The 21,338-nt window shown below is 44.2% G+C and overlaps 3 protein-coding genes across 4 annotated transcripts in view; 1 reads left to right on the top strand and 2 right to left on the bottom strand.

Annotated features, from left to right (window-relative positions):
* The window catches only part of TTC21A (tetratricopeptide repeat domain 21A), a 36,090-nt gene extending 35,249 nt beyond the window's left edge, over nucleotides 1–841 (bottom strand). Inside the window, exon 1 of the mRNA XM_035129909.2 lies at nucleotides 612–841. Coding sequence (XP_034985800.2) covers nucleotides 612–638 — 27 coding nt within the window. The 5' untranslated portion in view covers nucleotides 639–841. The remainder of the gene's footprint in view (nucleotides 1–611) is intronic.
* A 143-nt stretch (nucleotides 842–984) lies between these two features.
* Nucleotides 985–19,262, top strand: GORASP1 (golgi reassembly stacking protein 1). 2 transcript variants are annotated; one of them, XM_035129913.2, is made up of 9 exons: nucleotides 985–1,150; nucleotides 7,318–7,398; nucleotides 9,269–9,472; nucleotides 10,109–10,195; nucleotides 11,256–11,386; nucleotides 13,040–13,184; nucleotides 13,635–13,770; nucleotides 14,322–14,471; nucleotides 15,254–19,262. In XM_035129913.2, exons 1-9 carry the CDS (start codon nucleotides 1,088–1,090, stop codon nucleotides 15,523–15,525), a joined length of 1,269 nt encoding a protein of 422 aa, XP_034985804.1. In that variant the 5' UTR covers nucleotides 985–1,087; the 3' UTR covers nucleotides 15,526–19,262. The 2 variants fall into 2 exon arrangements, with proteins under 2 accessions (XP_034985804.1, XP_034985805.1); XM_035129914.2 differs by having other exon boundaries at nucleotides 1,129–1,150; nucleotides 9,276–9,472.
* The window catches only part of WDR48 (WD repeat domain 48), a 34,062-nt gene continuing 31,442 nt past the window's right edge, over nucleotides 18,719–21,338 (bottom strand). Inside the window, exon 19 of the mRNA XM_035129911.2 lies at nucleotides 18,719–20,459. Coding sequence (XP_034985802.1) covers nucleotides 20,364–20,459 — 96 coding nt within the window. The 3' untranslated portion in view covers nucleotides 18,719–20,363. The remainder of the gene's footprint in view (nucleotides 20,460–21,338) is intronic.

Here is a 21,338-nt window from a genome sequence, read left to right as displayed (position 1 = left end):
CAAGACCTTTCTGTTGTAGGCTCAGGTTGTATATGTGTGCCAATAAACGGTGTACAGTCATACCTCATGTTGCGTCCGCTGCGGGTTGCGTTTTTTCGTGATACGCGCGTGCATGCGCAAAAGCATTCTGTGCGCTTTACGCATAAGCGCTCTATCGCGCATGCACGAAAAACGCCACTCGGGTGGCAGACTTTTCGGGGTGCGAATGGCACCCCAGAACGGATCGGGTCGCAACCTGAGGTACCACTGTATCATAAAGACACCGCAATCTCCGCTGCCCCAAAGGCCAAGGAACCCAGACCCTGGGTAATCGTCTTGGACCGCTGGAATCTCGCCCCGCTCTGGTGGGGAGGCTCAACACAATGGATACAGGAAAGTGCATGGTGTAAGCAGTGCTCCCTCTTCACTTTAACTTCACAACACCCCTGTGAGGTAGGCAAGGCACAGCAAAGGAGGGGGCGGGGCGGCGGGCTAAAGTCCGCGTAAGAGCCATTTGGTGATCCGTCTACACAGGAAAGGCAGGAGTTTAAACCTCCCACGAATTAATAACGGGGGCCTGGCACCAGCCACAGCCAACCAGCCCTCTCCCTTTGGGATGGGAAATGGAGTACCAAGGCCTGAGGGTCTTCGTCAGCCATGGCCGCCGACAGCAGCCGCCTGGGGGACGTTCGAAACGCCAACCGCCGCCACGGCACGCGCCGCCTTCCCTTCTCAAGACGAACACCTCGAGCAGCCAACCGCCGCCCGGCGTGAGTGGTTACCTGCGGCCACGCCCCTTCCCGCTCCCCGTTGCTAAGCCGCGTCTCGCCCTCCGGATCCTCCTCGTCATCTTTCTCGAGGCGCGAAAACCCCTCCCCTCCCTGTGGTAGCCTGTCCGGGCGGGCCGTCACGTGGAGGGGAAGCCCTCAGCCTATAGAGCGCGAGCGCGTCGGCTACTCTGTGGTCAGCTGCGTCCCTCCACCAACCTCCCGCCCTCCCTGCGCATGCTCAGTCGGCGCTGCAGCGTTGGAACTTGGCGGCGGCGGCGGCTGGGGGAGAATGAGGATGTCGTCGCCGGTGTCGCCTCCGAGCTCCTGAGGTGGCCCTCATGGGGCTGGGCTCCAGCTCCGAAGTCCCCGACGGGGGCTCCGAGGGATATCACGTGCACGGGGTAAGGGCGAGCTCCCCGGACGCGGTTGCTGAAGCAGCTGGAGGAGGAAGGAAAGCGAAGCTCGGCTTATATTCGTGACGGGGCGTTCGCCTTCCTCCTCTCATTTGTTGTCATTCGGTATTATTACTCCCTTATCGCACGGAGCTCGCAGGCTCCGTCGGCGGTTTGTTACGGCCAGGTGGAACCTCCGCACGCAGAGGCAGTCTATCTGAGCGCCAGCGTCATAAGCGGAATCCTGCTGGAAAAGACCCCCCAAGTAGTAGTAGTAGTAGTAGTAATAATAATAATAATAATATATTATTTGTACCCCACCCATCTGGCTGAGTCTCCCCCAGCCACACTCTGGGCGGCTCCTAATCGAGTATTAAAACAATATAGTATTAAAAACTTCCCTAAACAGGGCTGCCTTCAGATGTCTTTTAAAAATAGGATAGCTGCTTATTTCCTTGACATCTGATGGGAGGGCGATCCACAGGGCGGGTGCCACTACCGAGAAGGCCCTCTGTCTGGTTCCCTGTAACCTCACTTCTAGCAATGCGGGAACCGGCAGAAGGCCCTTCAGCGCTGGATCTCAGTGTCCGGGCTGAGCGATGGGGGTGGAGACGCTCCTTCAGGTATACAGGACCGAGGCCGTTTAGGGCTTTAAAGGTCAACACCAAAATTCCAGCATTCGACTTCTCACAGTGACCAACCAGAAACCCACAAGCACAGGGCCAGGCGGGTAGCACCTCTCTCCCAATGTTCCTTCCTTCCTTCCTTCCTTCCTTCCTTCCTTCCTTCCTTCCTTCCTTCCTTCCTTCCTTTTCCTTTCTGTGGTTACTAAGGTGGAGGCTTCATGTAGCCATTGTGGTTGGTAGCCATTGACAGATGAATCCTCTTGAGCACTCCCCCACCCACCCAATACCCCTGTAAAGTCATCAGCCATAGCTGTCTCTTGTAGTGGTGAAATTGTTTACTGATTTCCATTAGTTATAGGCTGGCCTATAACATTAAAAAAGGTCTCTGGCTCACGGAATAAAAGCAATGCAATAACTGCACTAAAAATACAACTAGCGCAACATTAAAACATCCCCCAATTAAGATGGCCATGCATTTCTTGAATTCCATGTGAATTCCACACATGTTGTCTTGTGTAAAAGAAACATGTGCTTTTATCTCTAGTAATTGATGGGTGTATCTTGAGTTGTGAGAAGTGTTAGAAACTGAGATGTGAAAGCTAGGAGCTAAATGGCACCTTAAACCTAGGTTATGGACACAACAACAGAATGTCTAGACATACTTTTTTATAACTAGAATACAAAGCTGAAAATGAATGAGCTGCACCTAAAATCTTACATTCATTTTTCACATGGTCTAGTCCTCATCTGAGGACTGCAAAAAAGCCATGCTTCCTTTGCCCCTCCCCCTGCCCCCCAATATTCTTAAGAGGGTCTCTTTTTTCTGGAGGGAACCTTTAAAACATTTTAAAAATGGGGAATAGGAAAATGCTTTCACTAGTCAAGGGATGAAGTGCTATTTCCTTGTCCAGCACTCTCTTCCATAGTTAATTATCTTTGCCCAATGGCACCCCTTGGTACATAGCCTGACTATCCAGTTATGATGCTCTTTCCTCTTCCGTTTGTGTGCAAAACTATTTGGTTCCTTTGGAAACTAAGAGCTCTGGATAAAAATAAACTGTTAAAAATAACTTCATGCAGATGTGCATTGCATAATTCTAACTGAATGTATATTCCCAAAGGAGCTAAGCCTTGCCCCTATGTTTTTTAAAAGTCTGCTGAAAACACTGTTGCTCCAGTGGCCATTCTTAAAGTAAAATCTCTAAATGTGGGTGTTCATTGTGGGATTAGTGCTCCTCATGCATGCAAGTTTTCTTTTTTTGCTTTGCAGTGTCCACACAACATTGTTTGTATCAAACTGCCAACCTGTATCCCCCCTTCACAGGGAAATTCTGGTATTAAAAAAACAACAACTCTTTGTTGCCAACATGCCATTTGGAATATCTCTCCACTACTCATTTGCAGTATTAAGTCCCTGTTTGGAAGCACTGTATATATTAACCTTCCAGCTGCTTTTACTACTTCAAAATGGTACATTCTGATTCTTCTCTTACCATTCACTATACCTTAAAACAAAATCTGTAAGCCAGTTTGAATGAATGTTTAACATAGAAAAATGAGATATAAATACATTGTTGTTGTTGTTTAGTCGTTTAGTCGTGTCCGACTCTTCGTGACCCCATGGACCATAGCACGCCAGGCACTCCTGTCTCGCACTGCCTCCCGCAGTTTGGTCAAACTCATGTTCGTAGCTTCGAGAACACTGTCCAACCATCTTGTCCTCTGTCGTCCCCTTCTCCTAGTGCCCTCAATCTTTCCCAACATCAGGGTCTTTTCCAAGGATTCTTCTCTTCTCATGAGGTGGCCAAAGTATTGGAGCCTCAGCTTCACGATCTGTCCTTCCAGGGAGCACCCAGGGCTGATTTCCTTAAGAATGGATAGGTTTGATCTTCTTGCAGTCCATGGGACTCTCAAGAGTCTCCTCCAGCACCATAATTCAAAAGCATCAATTCTTCGGCGATCAGCCTTCTTTATGGTCCAGCTCTCACTTCCATACATCACCACTGGGGAAACCATAGCTTTAACTATACGGACCTTTGTCGGCAAGGTGATGTCTCTGCTTTTTAAGATGCTGTCTAGGTTTGTCATTGCTTTTCTCCCAGGAAGCAGGCGTCTTTTAATTTCGTGACCCAAGAAAGTAAAATCTCTCACTGCCTCCATTTCTTCCCCTTCTATTTGCCAGGAGGTGATGGGACCAGTGGCCATGATCTTGGTTTTTTTGATGTTGAGCTTCAGACCATATTTTGCGCTCTCCTCTTTCACCCTCATTAAAAGGTTCTTTAATTCCTCCTCGCTTTCTGCCATCAAGGTTGTGTCATCTGCATATCTGAGGTTGTTGATATTTCTTCCGGCAATCTTAATTCCGGCTTGGGATTCATCTAGTCCAGCCTTTCGCATGATGAATTCTGCATATAAGTTAAATAAGCAGGGAGACAATATACAACCTTGTCGTACTCCTTTCCCAATTTTGAACCAATCAGTTGTTCCATATCCAGTTTTAACTGTAGCTTCTTGTCCCACATAGAGATTTCTCAGGAGTCAGATAAGGTGATCAGGCACTCCCATTTCTTTAAGAACTTGCCCAAGTTTGCTGTGGTCTACACAGTCAAAGGCTTTTGCATAGTCAATGAAGCAGAAGTAGACGTTTTTCTGGAACTCTCTAGCTTTCTCCATAATCCAGCGCATGTTTGCTATTTGGTCTCTGGTTCCTCTGCCCTTTCGAAATCCAGCTTGCACTTCTGGGAGTTCTCGGTCCACATACTGCCTAAGCCTGCCTTGTAGAATTTTAAGCATAACCTTGCTAGCGTGTGAAATGAGCGCAATTGTGCGGTAGTTGGAGCATTCTTTAGCACTGCCCTTCTTTGGAATTGAGATGTAGACTGATCTTCTCCAATCCTCTGGCCATTGCTGAGTTTTCCAAACTTGCTGGCATATTGGGTGTAGCACCTTAACAGCATCATCTTTTAAAATTTTAAATAGTTCAGCTGGAATATCATCGCTTCCACTGGCCTTGTTATTAGCAGTGCTTTCTAAGGCCCATTTGACTTCACTCTCCAAGATGTCTGGCTCAAGGTCAGCAACCACACTACCTGGGGTGTACGAGACCTCCATATCTTTCTGGTATAATTCCTCTGTGTATTCTTGCCACCTCTTCTTGATGTCTTCTGCTTCTGTTAGGTCCTTACCACTTTTGTCCTTGATTATGGTAATCTTTGTACGAAATGTTCCTTTCATATCTCCAATTTTCTTGAACAGATCTCTGGTTTTCCCCATTCTATTGTTTTCCTCTATTTCTTTGCATTGCTCATTTAAGAAGACCCTTTTGTCTCTCCTTGCTGTTTTTTGGAAATCTGCATTCAGTTTCCTGATATAAATACATACAATACATATAATAGAAAGGGGTTGGGCCACATTAATTTCACATAGGCCTTATTAAAATCAATGTGATGGGTTGGTTGTGGCTTAAGTCCCATTGGTTTTAATGAGAATTAAAGGAAATCAGTCCTGAGTGCTCACTGGAAGGTCAGATCCTGAAGCTGAGGCTCCAATACTTTGGCCCCCTCATGAGAAGACTCCCTGGAAAAGACCCTGATGCTGGGAAAGATTGAGGGCACAAGGAGAAGGGGACAACAGAGGACGAGATGGTTGGATAGTGTTCTCAAAGCTACCAACATGAGTGACCAAACTGCGGGAGGCAGTGGAAGGCAAGCGTGCCTGGCGTGCTCTGGTCCATGGGGTCACAAAGAGTCGGACATAACTAAACGACTAAACAACAACAATAACAACTTATGTGCAACTGGATCCAATCTCTGTAGTGCTTAGCTATGCTTGCAGTTTTTTTCTGGTTATCACACAGTCTTTAGCAAATCACATTTGTACACGTTGTCATTCAGTAAATCTACCACAAACAGCTTCTGATTGTAGGTGAATAATCTCGAGAGCACAAGAACTACATTGTTTTATTGTTAAAGCTGAGCACGTCTTTCTACCTGACAGTTGGTGTCTGGCTGAGAAATTACTTGTGTAAGCCACACTGTGCTTCCTGTAGGTGCAATAAATATTGGTATTTCCTGGTTGCAGTTGGAAGCTGGTGGGCTGTGCATTTCTTTGTAATGTCTGCCCAGCCCATCTGTGCAACAAAAGGCTTATATAGATAAAATTGAATTGTGAGGTAGACCAGTCTGGTGCTCCCAACTTTGCCTGTAGAGCCTGAAAGCATATCAAGCATGAAGGCAGCAGCAGATTGGTATTTCCCAGTTGGTGTTTTGTACATAGTTTATACCTGGTCTCCTCTTTGAAGGAAGAGCTTAAAAGTTTCTCCCTGTGACTTGCACTGCATAGTACCGTACTCTCTCTCTGCTGTGTACTTTGTCTTCCATAGGTTACTTCTTTGACTGTTGTGAAACTGCATCTCTTAGGTGCATGCTTTATTTGGGGAAGTGATGTAACTGAGTGGTGGAGTGTAACGGATTAGCCCCAGGATGGAAGATTTATTACACCCTGGATTAGAAAGAGTTAATCCACCTCCAGTTTAACTGAAAGCACATCTTTAGGAGGCAGGACAGTGCCCGGTTTGGCCTTTGGAAGAGGGAGAGGGGGAGTGTGGTGACGAAGAGGGAAGAAGAAGGGTGTGGGGCCAGAATAGTGGTGGTTTCGGTTAGGCTTAGGATAACTTGAAGTTACAAGTCTGACAGAGTTAATGTATAACTGTAACTAAGCTTGTAAACTTATGCATCGTTAAGAAAAGAAAAACCTATGTTCTCAAGAAAATAAAATTCATCTTCTTTTTGTGCCAAAGAGTATCGTCTTGGTTATTCCAGCAGCGTATTAAAACTCACAGAGGTGGAGACTCAGAAAAGGGCAAAACTTACCTAAGGAAAAGGGGATAGTTTGTGTCCTAGAGTCACACGGGAAGGGCAGTATGGTGAAAACCTAGAGTGCCACAACTTTGCCAGGGTGATATGGCAGACTGATACAGTGGGGATGTGAGATCAGGCCACGAAATCTGGAATTAGACTCTCTTTACTGAGAAGCCCAGAATTGAGGGGTTTATTTTAAGGCGAAAGGAATTGAGTGGGGATTGCTTTACTCCTGTACCCTTTCATCTCATAATCTATTGGCAACGTCGGCAAGGGGGTTCGTCGCATGGAGCACCAGTTTCAATTCCCAGCATCTCCAGGTATCACTGGGAGATACTCCTGTCTGACACCCTGTGGAGCCACTGACCATCAGGGTAGACAATACTGAGCTAGATGGACCGAAAGTCTGCCTTTCAAAATTCCTTTTGGCTTCAGTTTGGCTAGGGAGGAGAGGGGTTCTGAGCAATACATCTAACCTGTTTGTTAGGATGGTTGGTTGTGGTATTTTCCTTTTGCTCTAGGCCAGTATAACCTCTCCCAACTGCCGAAAGACAAGTCTCTTATTGTCAGCTCATAAGCATGCTTGGTATGAATACTTTTTGCATTACATAATTTAGAAAACGTGTGCTTACACTGACATTTTTTTCATTTGATTAATCTACTGTATATGTAAAACTCTGCCATTTTTCAGGTTCAGGAAAACTCCCCTGCTCAGCAGGCTGGACTGGAGCCATTCTTTGATTTCATCCTCACAATAGGACACACCAGACTGGTAAGTAGCTAAACAAAAGTCACTGGTTTTTTTTTAATGCTGAGCTCTAGCAGGTAAGTATGTTGCTGATGTACTATAAATAAATGCATCCCAAAGCATGACCTGAAGGTACATGAAGCTGCCACTTAAGCTAAGTAGATCTGCTCAGTGCTTGGATGGCAGATATCTGCCCCCCCCCCAAAAAAAAAGCAAAAGAAGAGGAAAAGCATGATAGCATGTATTCAAGATTGCCTTGAACTCTGTGGTGGAAGAAAATTGGTGCATATGTGGAACTAATGAATTAATAAATGAAAACTAGGAGTCAGCAAGTAGAACTGCCGGATAGGCACAGACCACTTGGGAGATATGGGCTGCGGTTCTGCCCAGCTGCTCATGTTTCCCTCTTGGGAGGCCCTTCTAAAAACATAGAAGGACTGTACACTGTTGTAGGTTCATTTGCTTGGAAGTTTAGTCATAAGGGAGGCTGCCCCTATGCAGGGCTTGGTTGGTCATAGTACCTGTGACTCAGAATGGCAGAGTGCGAACTTGCAAGCAGGTCCTTCCCACTGTTGGCCATGGAAGCATCTGAAATGTCTGGCTGTGAGTGTCCTGTATGAACAAAGGTTTCAGGTTTTTTTACTAACCTGTGCTTGTGAGTTTGCATGAGATTAAGGGTGGTTCTGTGATTAGGTTTCTTTAAAAAAATCCGAGTAGCAGAATTCCATCCTTTACATATGTCTGTTTGTCTTGGAAGTTCTGGTCGTGGATGTAACGGACAGGCCATATTGGGGTCTGAATTGGAAAGGAGATTTCTTCCGAAATCAGATATGTCCCAACTTCTCCTCTAGAAAATGGCTGGGTACACTTGCTCAAGTTGGGATCTGTGCTGCAAACATCTCTAGTTCATCAGAGCTGGTGGGTGTGTTGCACTGTGGAGGGAAGGGAAGGAGGGTGTTGACCTGTCACCATGTCACAAAACTAGTTTTCAACACTTGTTCAAATATCAGCCTGTAAATAATTAACATGTTTGAAGCTGCTTGGCCCACATACATTATGGCTACAAAACATACTTTATGTTTCATTGGATAAAGGCATGGCAAATGGTGGTGCTTATTTTTTTGCACATTTCTTTTATGACCTAATCATGCTTGATTAGAAGCAACTCCTGTTTATTTCAGAGGGATTTGCTTTAAAATAAGTACCTCTATTGTTAAATGTCCTAAACGGTGCATGACTAAAAGCTCACAAATGGGGCATAAAGGCCACAGCCCTCCTCCTGTTGTAATCCCCAGAACCTGGTATTCAGAGGTACTGGTAAATTGCCTTAGCTATATGGGACCTTTGTTTTCAGTTGGAGGTGTTCTTTTAAAAAGTACTTTCCAATAAACTTAACAGAATTTATTGCCTCAGGAAGTGCTGAATTTATTTTTATTGCTGTTCTCCTCCTCCAGTGCATTCTTTTGGAAAAGCAGGCAGGAGATATGTTTAATGAATTAATAAAATAAATTCATCTTAAGTTAGTGGCCATAGCACATCTTGTGGCTGTCAGTTCCATAAGGTATTAAGAAATATCCACTTTATGGAAGGCAAGTTGATACTTCAACCTCAATTTCTGCAGCTGCTGGCCTGTCCCTCCACATAGCCTCTGTGAATCTTTAAACTGGTTTCAGCCCTGTTTAGGGAAGTTTTTAATGTTTGGTGTTTTATAGTGATTTTGCTATTCTGCTGGGAGCTGCCCTGTGTGGCTGGGAAAACCACTTATAAAATCATTTTAAAAATTAACAATTTATTTTGTTGTTGTTGTTGTTGGCAACCTAGCGGTCTGTTGACTACTGCCCAGAAGCAAACCTCTTACATTTCCTTTCCTTCCTTTTTTTTTTTTTTTTTTGAGAACAAAGAAGGGGACATCTTAAAAGATCTGCTGAAAGCCAATGTTGAGAAGGCTGTGAAACTGGAGGTGTACAACATTAAAACGATGAAAGTGCGTGAAGTGGAGGTGGTCCCCAGCAACATGTGGGGAGGGCAGGGACTCCTGGGAGCCAGTGTGAGGTTCTGTAGCTTCCAGAGAGCCAGTGAGCAGGTGTGGCATGTGCTGGTAAGTAGGAAATGATGGTTGTGCGTTGTCACTTCCTTACTCTGTCACTTTGAATTTAGGGTTTGCATGTTTTATCCCAAGAAAGAATCCTTCAGCAAACAGTTTTGTGGCACCTTAAAGACTAACCAGTTTTATTGTACAATATAGTGTTAGCCTTTAAGGTGCCACAAGACTCTTTGCTGTTTTTGCTGCAACAGACTATCGTGGGAACCCCTTTGGTGAGCGGATTTTGAGATGGTCAGCTCTGGGCTTATTTTCTTTGTCCCCCTCCCCTTTCACAATATTTTTTGAGTAAAGGCATTGTTTGTCAAACTTCCTCTCCTGCAGGGAAACATTTCCACATTGACTTGTCTGCACATTGCAGAGCATTCTAGGGTGCACCAGATGGTGCCCATTTCCCCCCCCCTCCCCAAGAAAAAGCGTTTTCCTAGCATGCACTCACCTCTGCCATGATGAGTGGGTCTGGTAACAGTGGACAACTTTCCTGGAATTGGTCTGCTATTATCTCATCTCCTATTGAAGATGAGCTTGCAAGGGTTTCTGGGAACATTGTTTGCAAACAACTGGATGTAGGCTTTTTTGCTGCTTGATTTGTTGACTAGGCGTAGGTAACATAACTGATCAATGTCTCTCTAGGATGTGGAACCGGCTTCCCCAGCAGCCCTGGCTGGCCTGAAGCCGCACACTGATTATATTGTTGGATCGGATCAGATACTGCAGGAGGTAAAGTGAGTCATCAGTTGCACCATTGGCTGAATGGGGGGTGGGGCTAGACAGTTTTCAGTGATTGCTGCTGCAATCTCATAGGCACTTACCTGGGAGAAAGCCCCATTTAATTCAGTTTCAGAGTAGATATGCCTATAATTGCACTATGATCATTGTAGCAAGTATTCCCCAGGCTTAAGCCATTCTAAACATGCAGTCTCCTTCCCAGTTTCTTTGCTTTGGGACTAGATATAAATTTCTCTGTGCAAAATGTGTAGCTCTGTCTTTAAATATCCACCCACTTGTTCTCAAGGGTTTGGAAAGGAGCCAAATCGAAAAAGCACTGAATTCAAGTTGAGGTTGCAAAGGAAGAGTTCAGAGTTTGTTACCAATCCTCCCATTTGAATTTGGCTTAGTCTGTCTTGCACTTGACGTCCGGTGACAGCATGGCTTGGCTGAAATGACCTGGCACACTGAACTAGGCCCATGGGCTGGGGAGTTCTGCACAGCTGAGCTAACGGTGTTTTGCACAGAGGATTGATGGCAATAGCGGAGAGGAGTTACATCCACTCCTGCCCAGTACCATTTCATGGGTGATCTTCCTACTTTCTCCAAGCACCTTCTGCCCCCCTCCTGCATTTGCACTTGTGGTGTCAAACCATTCTGCCCTACACAGCAGTAATGGTGTAACCTGTGGCCCTCTAGATGTTGAACTCCAGCTACCATCAATCTTAACCTGCATGGTCAGTGGTCAGGGATGAGAATTGTAGTCCAGCAACATCTGAAGGGCCACAGATTCTGGCTTTAACTGCTTCAGATCTTGTCCTCTTTTCTGCCAACCATAGCACATGGAAGCTTGACAGATTAATGCAAAGACCTGTTTCCTGCTGCTTTGTACTTTGGCAGCTACCTATAGGAGACCTTGTGAGGGGGATAACCAAATAACATGCTGCTAATTCTAGCTAGTCATTCTTTGTCCTACACAGCAACAGGACACCTGGAAAGCATGTAATGGCGGGCAGGGAGAGGTTCTAGAATGCAGCTGTTGGGTTGATGAGTCTTTCTCCCCCACTCTCAGTCAGAAGATTTTTTCTCACTGATTGAAACCCACGAGGGGAAGCCGTTGAAACTGATGGTCTATAACACAGAAGCTGATTCCTGTCGAGAAGTATTTGTAACCCCCAATGGAGCCTGGGGTGGAGAAGGAAGGTATGGATTTGTGAGTGACAGGATAGTCTGTAAATGAGGTCAAAGCTTACTTATCATAGTATGCTTTCCTGTACATTGTTGTGAAGATGTTTAGCTCCATGGGATCTACAGTATGGGAGAATTATGCACCCTAGAAAGCCATTACAGTTTCTGTGTTTCGTGTTATCACTGTTGAACACTTGCCTTGGCACCAACACAACACAGAAGCAGCAGTTCTCACCCAGGGGTTTACCTTCTTTGCATTTTAATGCAATGTAAAAGACAGATGAGGGTCCAAGGTGTGTGTTGATTGATGTGTCAGGGATGGAGCAGAGGAGGGTTAGCAGGCAGCCTAGAAACAAAATCTGAGGTGGTGGTTCAATAAAAGGTAGGGTGGTAGTTCAGAAATAGACCAGTGATAAAGATGTGCAACCGAGGGGCCATATTTTCTCTACCGGTCATAGCAACTGCACCCGGGCCCCTGATCCTAGCTGCCATATTTCCTTATGGTCCTTTCCATGTGGTTCAGGTGTGAGCTAATTCACATTGATACTGAGCCTCAAGCAGTGTGGAGGGACCTTTTGTGAAATACAGGTGTGTATGAACTAGGTGGGGAAAGCTGCCCCTAATGGTTCCCCACCCCACCCCACCCCAGTCCCTGCTTTTGAGCTAAGAGCCAAGAGGAAGTGTGCATGTGCTGGATTTTGGAGTTTCTACCCCCTCATCTACCTGTAGTTTCCTGCAAGTTTAGGGCAGACTGTCTCCTTTTCCTATCCTTTTGCCATTCAGGCTTCAGTAAGTAGGGGACTCGGTTCATGAATATGTACTTTAGTTCTCTGTGAATAACCAAGGGGCAGCCTGGCACCCTTTATAAACAATTCCAGTTTACTCAGCTTTCATTTCCTAGGTTACTGCAGTACATGAGCTGAGGGAAGTTTGTCATCCCACAAGGGAGTTGGGGAAATCTGGCAGTAATTTTAACACTTGATGCCCATTTCCCAAGGTAAACAGCACCTTTATTGGTTATGTGCCACTCATTCTATTGACTGGACAGAGCCACCTGTCAATCAGAACACACTGGGTCAAGAGTCTTTAAAACTGGAATGTCGCCAGCATTCCATTGCCCCTCTGACCATCCACAGTGCTCTGCTACTTGGGAAGAGTCCTTTTTGTAAGTTGCTGCATAAGGATAGAGAGACCTGAAATGTTTCTTTCGTGCAACATTCTGCCTTTTCCCTTTTGACACCCTAAAACCTTAACAAAAAATCCTATTTAAAGTGGCTGCTGAGGTCTGGTGTGATTGCTTACCAGACACCGTCCCTCCCCGCAATGCCTAGGTCTCTTTGGTGCCATGGTATTTATTTGTGCTGAGGGAAAAGTGGAAGAAAGCAAGCTGCCCTACTTCCTGGGGGCGATTGCGGACTGGAAGCTTCGTAACTAATATACATCACTTATAGCCTCAAGACTTGTCTCTGCCCCAAAGTTAGAGGGACCAAGGAGGGCTGCACGCTCCAGTTTAGAGAGATAGGAGCTGCTCCTGTTCGCAGGGGAGGGGTATCTCTTGGGCTCTCCTTTATTCTACATGAGTCAAATGGGCGTCTGTCAGTTACTTTGAAAAAAAATATTCAAGGGTACAAGCTTGTTTCTTGTTCTTTCATTTACCTTCTTGTACAGTTTAGGGTGCGGCATTGGATATGGCTATTTGCACAGAATTCCAACACAGCCTTCTATACCAAAGAAAAAGGCAGAAGCTGGTCCCCCTTCTCCTTTGCCCTTGGGAGACACACCTCCTGAACCACCAGCCAATGGCTATACAGAGGTAGGCATTTCACAGTGAAAGATGACTGCAGGGTTTGTGGGTGCTGCTATTTTTAATATGCAAAGGGAAGGGCTCAGCTGCTGTAATACTCCCAGGAATTATGGGCAGCTCACATACCTTCTCTCCACCTACTCACTTTTGTTCCTTTCTCCAGAGGGCCATGACGTGTCCCACTTACCTGCCTGGAAGCTAGGTTACATTCTTCTTGAGCATCTGTGTACACCATTGTGTAGGGTTTGCTGGGCTGATTGGCTTGCATTGCACTTCTGGGTCAGAGGGTAAAGCAGCCTTTCCTCCTTGGAAACTCTGCCTAGGGTGAGGTTATAAGCCTCTGTGGCCCTCTAATGAGGTCATGTCATCTGCCCCCTTTGTAGTTGCTTTGCTTAGGGATAATGAATGTGTTCCTTGTTCTGAAGCATGCAACTCTTTCTCTTTTATAAATTATTTCAGGCTCCTCTGTTAGCACCAAACTCCCAAAGCGAAGAACCTGCAAGCTTAGAGTACAGCACAGATCAAAGTGTAAATATGTATTCAGTAGAAAATTCTCTTCAGCCTCCTCCTCCTGTGCAGAGAGTCATGGATCCAGGTAATCTGTTCACCTGTTGACCTTTAGAGCATAAAAGTTGAGTGACTGGTTTTCATATGCAGGTTCAAATGTGCAGAAATTCTGCAATGAAGAAGAGCTGTGTTGACTATGACTTTGCAGATTGTAGTCTGCTCATGGGGAGAGGAACAATGTAGGGCACTGATGGGAATACTAACTCGACGGTGCTGCTATCCATCTCCTGCAGTGACAGGATCCTTAGAATCTCACCTACCACCCCATGAGTCATAAGCCTACGAACAGAGATGGCTGTGGGAGGTTAGGAATACCTTTGCCCAAGGCACTTATCAAAGTAAGAATGACTTCATGCCGTGCTTCCAGAAGGGTCAGATAACACCCTCCACTGATTCCAGCATATTTGTATCAGGCTGTTCATGGCTAACAGAGGGGTAAGCAGAAGTCTCTTGGTGGCATTCTAAGTTACAAGGCATTTTGGTGGTAGCTAGGAACAGGAAAGAAATTTCACCTTTAAACAATTTATTTCTCTTGTAAATTATTGGCTGTACTTTTCTCTCTTCCCCATTGCTTTCCAGGTTTTATAGATATGTCTGGAGCTTCTTTTCCTGAACTAATTGACTTAGTGAAAACAGTCAAGGTGCCTTCCTCTGCTTCTTTCAACTTGCCAGACACTGTTGCAGCAACTGATAGCTTAGTATCTAACAACGGAATTGATTCACACTTTGGTAAGCAAGCACTTTGGTAATTCAAACACAAACATCATTTACTTTAAATGTTTGTGTTTAAACACAAAAGATTGCAGCATTTACTACATGATCTTAGTAAAACTTGGCAATTTTTAGTCTGCTTTATAGTGTTTATAATGAGAAAGTAAAGGTAAATAAGAAGTATGCAAATCCACAACCAACATATTGATTGTGATCAGCTTTAATACGTCCTTACTAAATTCTGGTTACTGACAACAATTTTTTACAAAAATAAAAAAAGAATCTTGTGGCATCATAAAGACAGGACAATATGAAACATTAGTGTATTCAGGGTAGCCCTGTTGAAATCAATGTTAGAATCAGAGAAGAAAAAACAAGGGTGCCTCTGAGACTAGGGATTTGTTTTCAGTGCCAGGATCTAACTGAGCTGAATATTGTTTCATGCAAAAGTGCACTTCTGGTTCCTTTCTTCATTCCAACAGATCAATTTAGCTGAGAATTTTTTTGTTATAGTTAAAAACCATGCCCATCTTCTGCAAGTCACAGAGCAGTCTACCGGTACATTCATCCTGATCTGCTGTCCTATTTTAAATAAGCTAGTTAAAACCTGGTCTGATGGTTGGGTAAGCATGGAAGAAGACACAATTGCTCATAATTTAGCAGGGTTAATTCTGGCGAGTACATGGTAGCTTAGTTACTGGTTTCATCTTGCTTTCTTCAGTCACCTGCAGGGGCTTCATGTTTTGAGAATTACAGGCATTGTTTTTTTCTGTAATTAGATTTTGACTTCTGCTTTTCAGATCAGGCCTCTATTCCAGTTTCAGAAGATTCAATCTCTTATTCAGAGGGCCCGAGTCCTCAGCCAGAGTTGGATGCAGCGCATTCAGTTTCTGCTTTGCCATCCCTTCCTGCGGATATCTCTGTAAATGCAACATCTAAAGCTGATGGTGGTGCTCGAGAAACACTTATGCTTTTAGATGGGACTGAGAGCCTGCAAATGACCAAAGCGTTACAACCTGACAGTGAAGATGAAAAGGCCAAGGAATTGACAGAAGAAACTGTACAGATCTAGAGCTAAAAAGTGACAGCACTTGCTATCAGCTGTAAGGATATTGGTACCAGACAATAAGGCTTTTGATGCCCAGTGACACCCATTGTGATAGCAACAGTAATACTGCAAGAATTCAAGCTGTTTCCAGGGGCCTTGAGCCAGCCTGTCATTGTCTGATAGGTTTCAACATCTGCAACTACTGCTCAGCAATAACACTGATTATTTGACTTGGAATCAGTTCTTTAAAAATGCTGTTTAGTGTGAGGTTTGCTGTCTGCCCAAAAGCTAACAGCAAGACTTTTAGTTTAGTTTTTGTTTTGTTTTTTTAAAATGCAGCTAGTAAGCAAACAATGGCTTGATTTTAGCAGACCCTTTTAGCCCTCTTTCTAGGTTTCAGTTTTAATTGTGACAACTGTTCACCTTGATTTTATATGTCAAAATATTTAATGTTAAAAATTCCCAAATAACACTTCACAATTTGATTCTCTTTGGGCACCCATGTAGAAGAGTCTAATGTGTTTGCAACTTTCATGGCCATAATCCAGCACTTTCCTCTCTCCAGGTTACAGTGCTTCCTTGCAGAAGAGCTGCTGCAGTACTCCATCCCTGACACATGCAGGTGGGCTGGCATAGCCCCCACAATCCTCCTCCTCTAGTCAATGCCACATTAAAGTTATCTGGGAGACAGGGAGGTGCATGCAGACCTCTCGACTATACACATGCCAAAGAGGTAGGAAATGAACCCAAGCAGCTACTTTATTCTCCTATTAGGTACCTTACTTGTTAGAAATCTCTCTTGAAATAATAGTTTCAAGGTGAACGTAAGCAATTTATAGTTTTACACTTGGGGTTAGATGTGGCTGAAATATTTCTTCTGAGCCTCTGCAAATTAAAAGTGGTGATTCTAAACATGCATGCATGGTAAAATAATTGAATTTTAATTTTTGTTTTCAAATTAAGTGTGTTCTAATGGCAGGTATGTGTTGACTTGAGCAAATAAGCTACTATCATGTAGGTCTGCACCCCTGATGGCGAGACTGTTGCTTTTCAGGGAGGCTGATTCCTCTCCTGAGCTCTGAATATGGCTTTATTCAATATGAATAACTGGTGTTCTATATCACACTAGATGTGTTGAATGGTATATTTCAAAATGGTTTTTGATTCCCTGCTTCTGTTTGTTGAAGATTAAAAATAAACCATTTTTGGAAAATACCTGTTAAAAGTACTCCCTGCAGAAGTGAAGTTGCCATTTTGGTCCTGCTTATTATTCACTAGCTCCCAGAATAATGTGCAATCCAAACTCTCAATCTGCCACAATAGGTGTCTTGATGTAGCTCAACCAGAGCAAGTCCCCACCCACTGTAACCTCAGTTGGTGCAAAGTCATCACCCCCAAGGAAAATGACATTGGCAAGGAGATACATCTATTCCAAACCCTTTTCAGGTCAGTCTCGTGACCTAGGGTCCAGTCCTCAAAACTCCCACCCACACCCAGCCAGCAGTAGCACCTTCCAAAGTGTTCTATTCAGAGTTTGGAATAGGAACAACAACTCCTTAGAGCCAGGATTGCCTTGCACACCTTATATTTCATGGTTACAGAGCTTGGAGAACTAGGCAAAGATTTTTATTTTAAAAAACACCTGAGAACAAGGAGCAAACTTTGGTACTTAATGCAATAAGTTCCTTCCCTGTAGAGGAACGGGATCCTGTGTGGGTTGTCAATGCTCACCTCTCAACTGGCAGGAAGCCAAAATTTTGAGCAGGTAGGTGGTATACCTGGTGGGCAAGAGTAGACCCTTTGCCAGTTCAATTTGTGCTTAAGCAAGTAACTAGTCAAAAATAAGCAATAGAAGAGGAAGAGGGGAAAAACAAGTCCCAAGAGGCCCCCTAATGGTTGGTGTTGTAAGGGTAGCACAGATGGAGAAGAGAAAAAACCCTGGTATGGGCTTAGGAGTAGGAGGAGGTGGTAGGGAAATTGGGGTACGGGAGGTTGATCCTCAACTACGTATCCAATAGCTCCCCCCCAACTATCACTTGGGAGGGGTCACATCCAGAATACTGTTGAGGTAGCTGTGCTCCTGGTGAAATGGGATGTGATGCCCAAAAGAGCCACTAACCCAGGGCCCTGGTAAAGAGTGACCTGCAGTTGAACTGGTGAGGGGGTTGCTCTGCGCACCAGGCATACCCCCTTGAAAGTTTGACTTCCTGCCAGTGGAGAGCTGGGCACTGACAACCCACACAGGATCATCTTCCTCCACTACTGAAGAACCAGGAAAAAAAATTAAATGGATGGTCCCAGTTGTTGAGCTTAGTATTTGCCAACACAGACTAGCAGCGGCTCTCCTGAAATTGTTGGGTCTTTCCCAATCTATGTAGAGATGCCAGAGATTGGACCTGGGACCTTCCGCCTGCATAGCTAGTGCTCAAACACACAACCACAGTTGAAAAAAGCAGCACAGCAACAAACTTTGTAGCCTTACTTGAGGACTAAGCAGAAATACTCAATATACATACATATCTGATAATGCAGTGCAGTTGATAGGGCAAGTGTGCAAAAGATCCACAGTTGTTCTGTGCGCTAATTTTGGTTTCAGGAACTTTGAAGAGCTTTCTGGCAATACCTCTTTTTTTGGCCAAGGAATTTATGATCACATAATTAAAACAAAAATGACCAAAGCTGCTTAGGAATGTTAGCTAAAGTTTTTTATTATTATTTCTATACAATTGTTCAATACATGTTCATCCTTTTGGCATTACAGGCCCTCTGTCAACCTTTCCTGAAACTACATTGCTGGGATTGTAGAAAATAAAAAGTTTAGAATCTTGGCTGATTTTTTAAAAACACACACAAAAGGGAGGGGAAGAGGGGAGAATTAACTTTCAGTGAAGACATGGAGAGCACAAAATTGAAAATTAGATCTATAAGAACAAAGCCCCTCTCCTCCAATATCAATCAATTCAGGACAAATTTACAGTTGTTTAAACCAATGAATTTACCAACTTCACTAAAGTGTGCAGTGTAGCACAGAGGTGGCAAACTAGATTGCTGTACACACAAATGGGATTTACAAATGGAAAATGATGTCAAGCTGGGAAAGGTGCATGCAAGCTTAATTCATAACCAGACCTTGTTTAGAGCAGTGCTTTGTGTCATCTGGAACACAAGCGACAATGGTTTAGGGACAACACAAAGCTCATCTTTTTGTAACATGGCAGTTGCTTTGACAATCTGATGTGTATAAAAGCAAGTGCTCCATGGGGTACTTACCACCCCAAGAAAAAAACGAAGAGAAAAATGTCCAAAAGGTGCTGTAACGTTGCACTTTGTCTTTCTACCACAGTTGGCGTGGGAGGGTGGGGGAAAGGACACACATAATCCTCGAAACACCCATAAAAGGCAGTCAAATGACTCGTAAGTATCAGGCTCTGGATATTTTCCTCTTGGTTGGTGCAAAATTCATTTGTGGATAACTACCAAATAGCATGGGAAATATTCACAGCATGCCACCGGCCTGCGTGTTGCTCAATTTTAAGCAGCTCCCATGCTGCAAAAACAATGCTGGCATTAGGGCTTCCAGTTGTCTTTCAACAGTGAAGCAAAACCAAGATGTTTTGCAGGCTATAGCTTACATCTAGCTGCCACCATTAAGGAAAAGAGGAGTGCTCATCTGCTAGCAGGCAGGGACCTAAACTTTACTATACTGCCTCTTTTAAAAAGGCACTTGTGCTTCTGTTTCAAATAAAAACCACTTTACAATATTTTGTTATTGGGATGTTTGTTTTCCAGTTGAACTTTGAATTCAAACTCAGCTTTTCTTGCCCAGAAGATCGAAGTGTTCCCCTGCTCCCGCTTACAATAAGTTAGATTCTACAAGAGTATGAGAATATGAAAAAGCTGTAAAATGTATTTATTTTTTTTAGAAATGGTTGAAAAGAAAAGCTAAGCTGTATACAGCTTGCAACATCAACAAAAACATCCAAAAAATGCATATAAAAACCATAGGAGGAAAATCTGCAACTCCTTTTTTCCCCATCACGACGATTACTACAAGTTTCTAGAATATGCCACGATGTTAAAATGTAGAGCACAATTACTTGGAATTGTGATCAATGAGCCACCTTAGGGGGGAAAACGGAACTCCAGAAGTTACATATTTAAAACTCTAGTTAAAGGGCTTGAAATATTCCATTATGATGCACTGCACCATTGTACTGACCCTATAATCGCACAACCTACTGATTTTTGCTCCGATCACAGCTGAAAGACAATCAACAAGCCTCAAGGGAGTTAACCCTTTTGGCTTACGTTACAGAGACTGTTCTACTCAACTGTACAATAGAGTTTTTTTCTCTAGGAAATCTGTCTCGAGAAGTGTCCAAAACTGACCCTTCATGAAAAAGTATGCACTGTATACATGGAATGTATTAACAAAGTACAGCACATGCAGTTTTTTACACGGTGAACGAGTTTAGCAACGGCTGAGAAACCTTTTTCACAACAAGCTTGAGCGGATGACGGTATGATAAACCTTGGAAATGAAAACCGAAATAAGAACCCCCACAGACAGCTGCACTGGATCACCTGGTTGCTGTACACCTCACAAAACAGGAACCACTCAAGGGCTTCCCATGCCACTCCCACTTGTACCTTGGTAAGGACAGGCTTTAGTTTTAGGTCATAGAGATTTGTCTATATTACAGATTTATTAGTCACTTCAATTCATGTAGATTCTGTCCACACTGAGGCATTAGAAGTGTCAGATCTACCTTAGGGTTTCCGTTGGCTTCTAGAGCGCTACAGCTGGAACCAGGACAGGAAGCTCAAGTAAGTTAATAAACTGGTTGGGCCCGCCACTTGGCTCACGTCGACTTCTGGCGGTAGTGGAGAGTCAAGTCGCCACCACTCTTCCATATGAAGTGTTTGACGGTTCGAAGGTCCATATTTGGATCCAATACCTGTTCACAACAAAACCAATTCGGTTTTTCCATGAGACTCTGAGTTTCCCAACACATATAGACATCCATTCTCTCCCTCCCCCGCCCCCCTTATGCATCACTTGGATGGTATACCTGTATGTAGCTAGGCATACAAGCACAGGCTTCAGGATAGCTCAGATGATTAGAGTGGTGCTGATAACACCAAGGTTGCAGGTTCGATCTCCATAAGGGACAGCTGCATATTCTTGCCTTGCAGGGGTTGGACTAGGACCAGGACTGGCCAACTCCCAAGAGACTGCGATCTACTCACAGAGTTAAAAACTGGCAATGATCTACCCCCTTTTTGGGGGTTCAGGTCAAAGTTGTTGAGTTTTTTCAGGGAGGAGGTAAAATGATGAGCTTTTTTAGGGGAGCCACAGTTGTTCAGCTTCTTTGGGGGGAGCCAATGTTCTAGCAGTGATCTACTGCAGACATCCCGTGATCTACCGGTAGATCACAATATACCTGTTGGACATGCCTGGACTAGGTGATACTCAAGAGTCCCTTCCAGCTCTATGAATCTATATCCCACCATCTGTTATGAAAGTAGCAAATATCCATGTGTTTCTCCTCTCAAGCATGCATCTTTTATTTCCCTGTCAGCCATTAGAAGGCTTGTGCTAGGGCTGCAGCCCAAATTTTGGCCACAGAAGCTCATTTTATGCGCAAGAAGCCCCCAAATTCAGCAGTCATCCAGGTACAAAGGCTGTTGGGGCTTTGCAAAAGCAGCAACATCATCTTCCTTATGACAGGTTTTTCCTGTTAAGGTTGCCTATTTAGGCTACATTACATTACCCAGAGGATGTACAAAGGCATTCAGATTCCCAAGTCTGCTTTAAGGCAGCAAAGCACAAACTA

The sequence above is a fragment of the Zootoca vivipara genome, chromosome 12, assembly GCF_963506605.1.
Source record: "Zootoca vivipara chromosome 12, rZooViv1.1, whole genome shotgun sequence".
Lineage (NCBI taxonomy): Eukaryota > Metazoa > Chordata > Lepidosauria > Squamata > Lacertidae > Zootoca > Zootoca vivipara.
The sequence above is the reverse complement of the archived record's forward strand: the minus strand, read 5'-3'. Positions and strand labels throughout refer to the sequence as shown.

Bases quoted from the DNA above. Each gene is read 5' to 3' on its own strand.
- GORASP1 (XM_035129913.2), top strand. From the start codon at position 1,088: ATGGGGCTGGGCTCCAGCTCCGAAGTCCCCGACGGGGGCTCCGAGGGA. The intron at 7,399-9,268 runs GTAAGTAGCTAA...TTTTTTTTTGAG, and splicing joins CAATAGGACACACCAGACTG to AACAAAGAAGGGGACATCTT. The intron at 14,472-15,253 runs GTAAGCAAGCAC...TCTGCTTTTCAG, and splicing joins CGGAATTGATTCACACTTTG to ATCAGGCCTCTATTCCAGTT.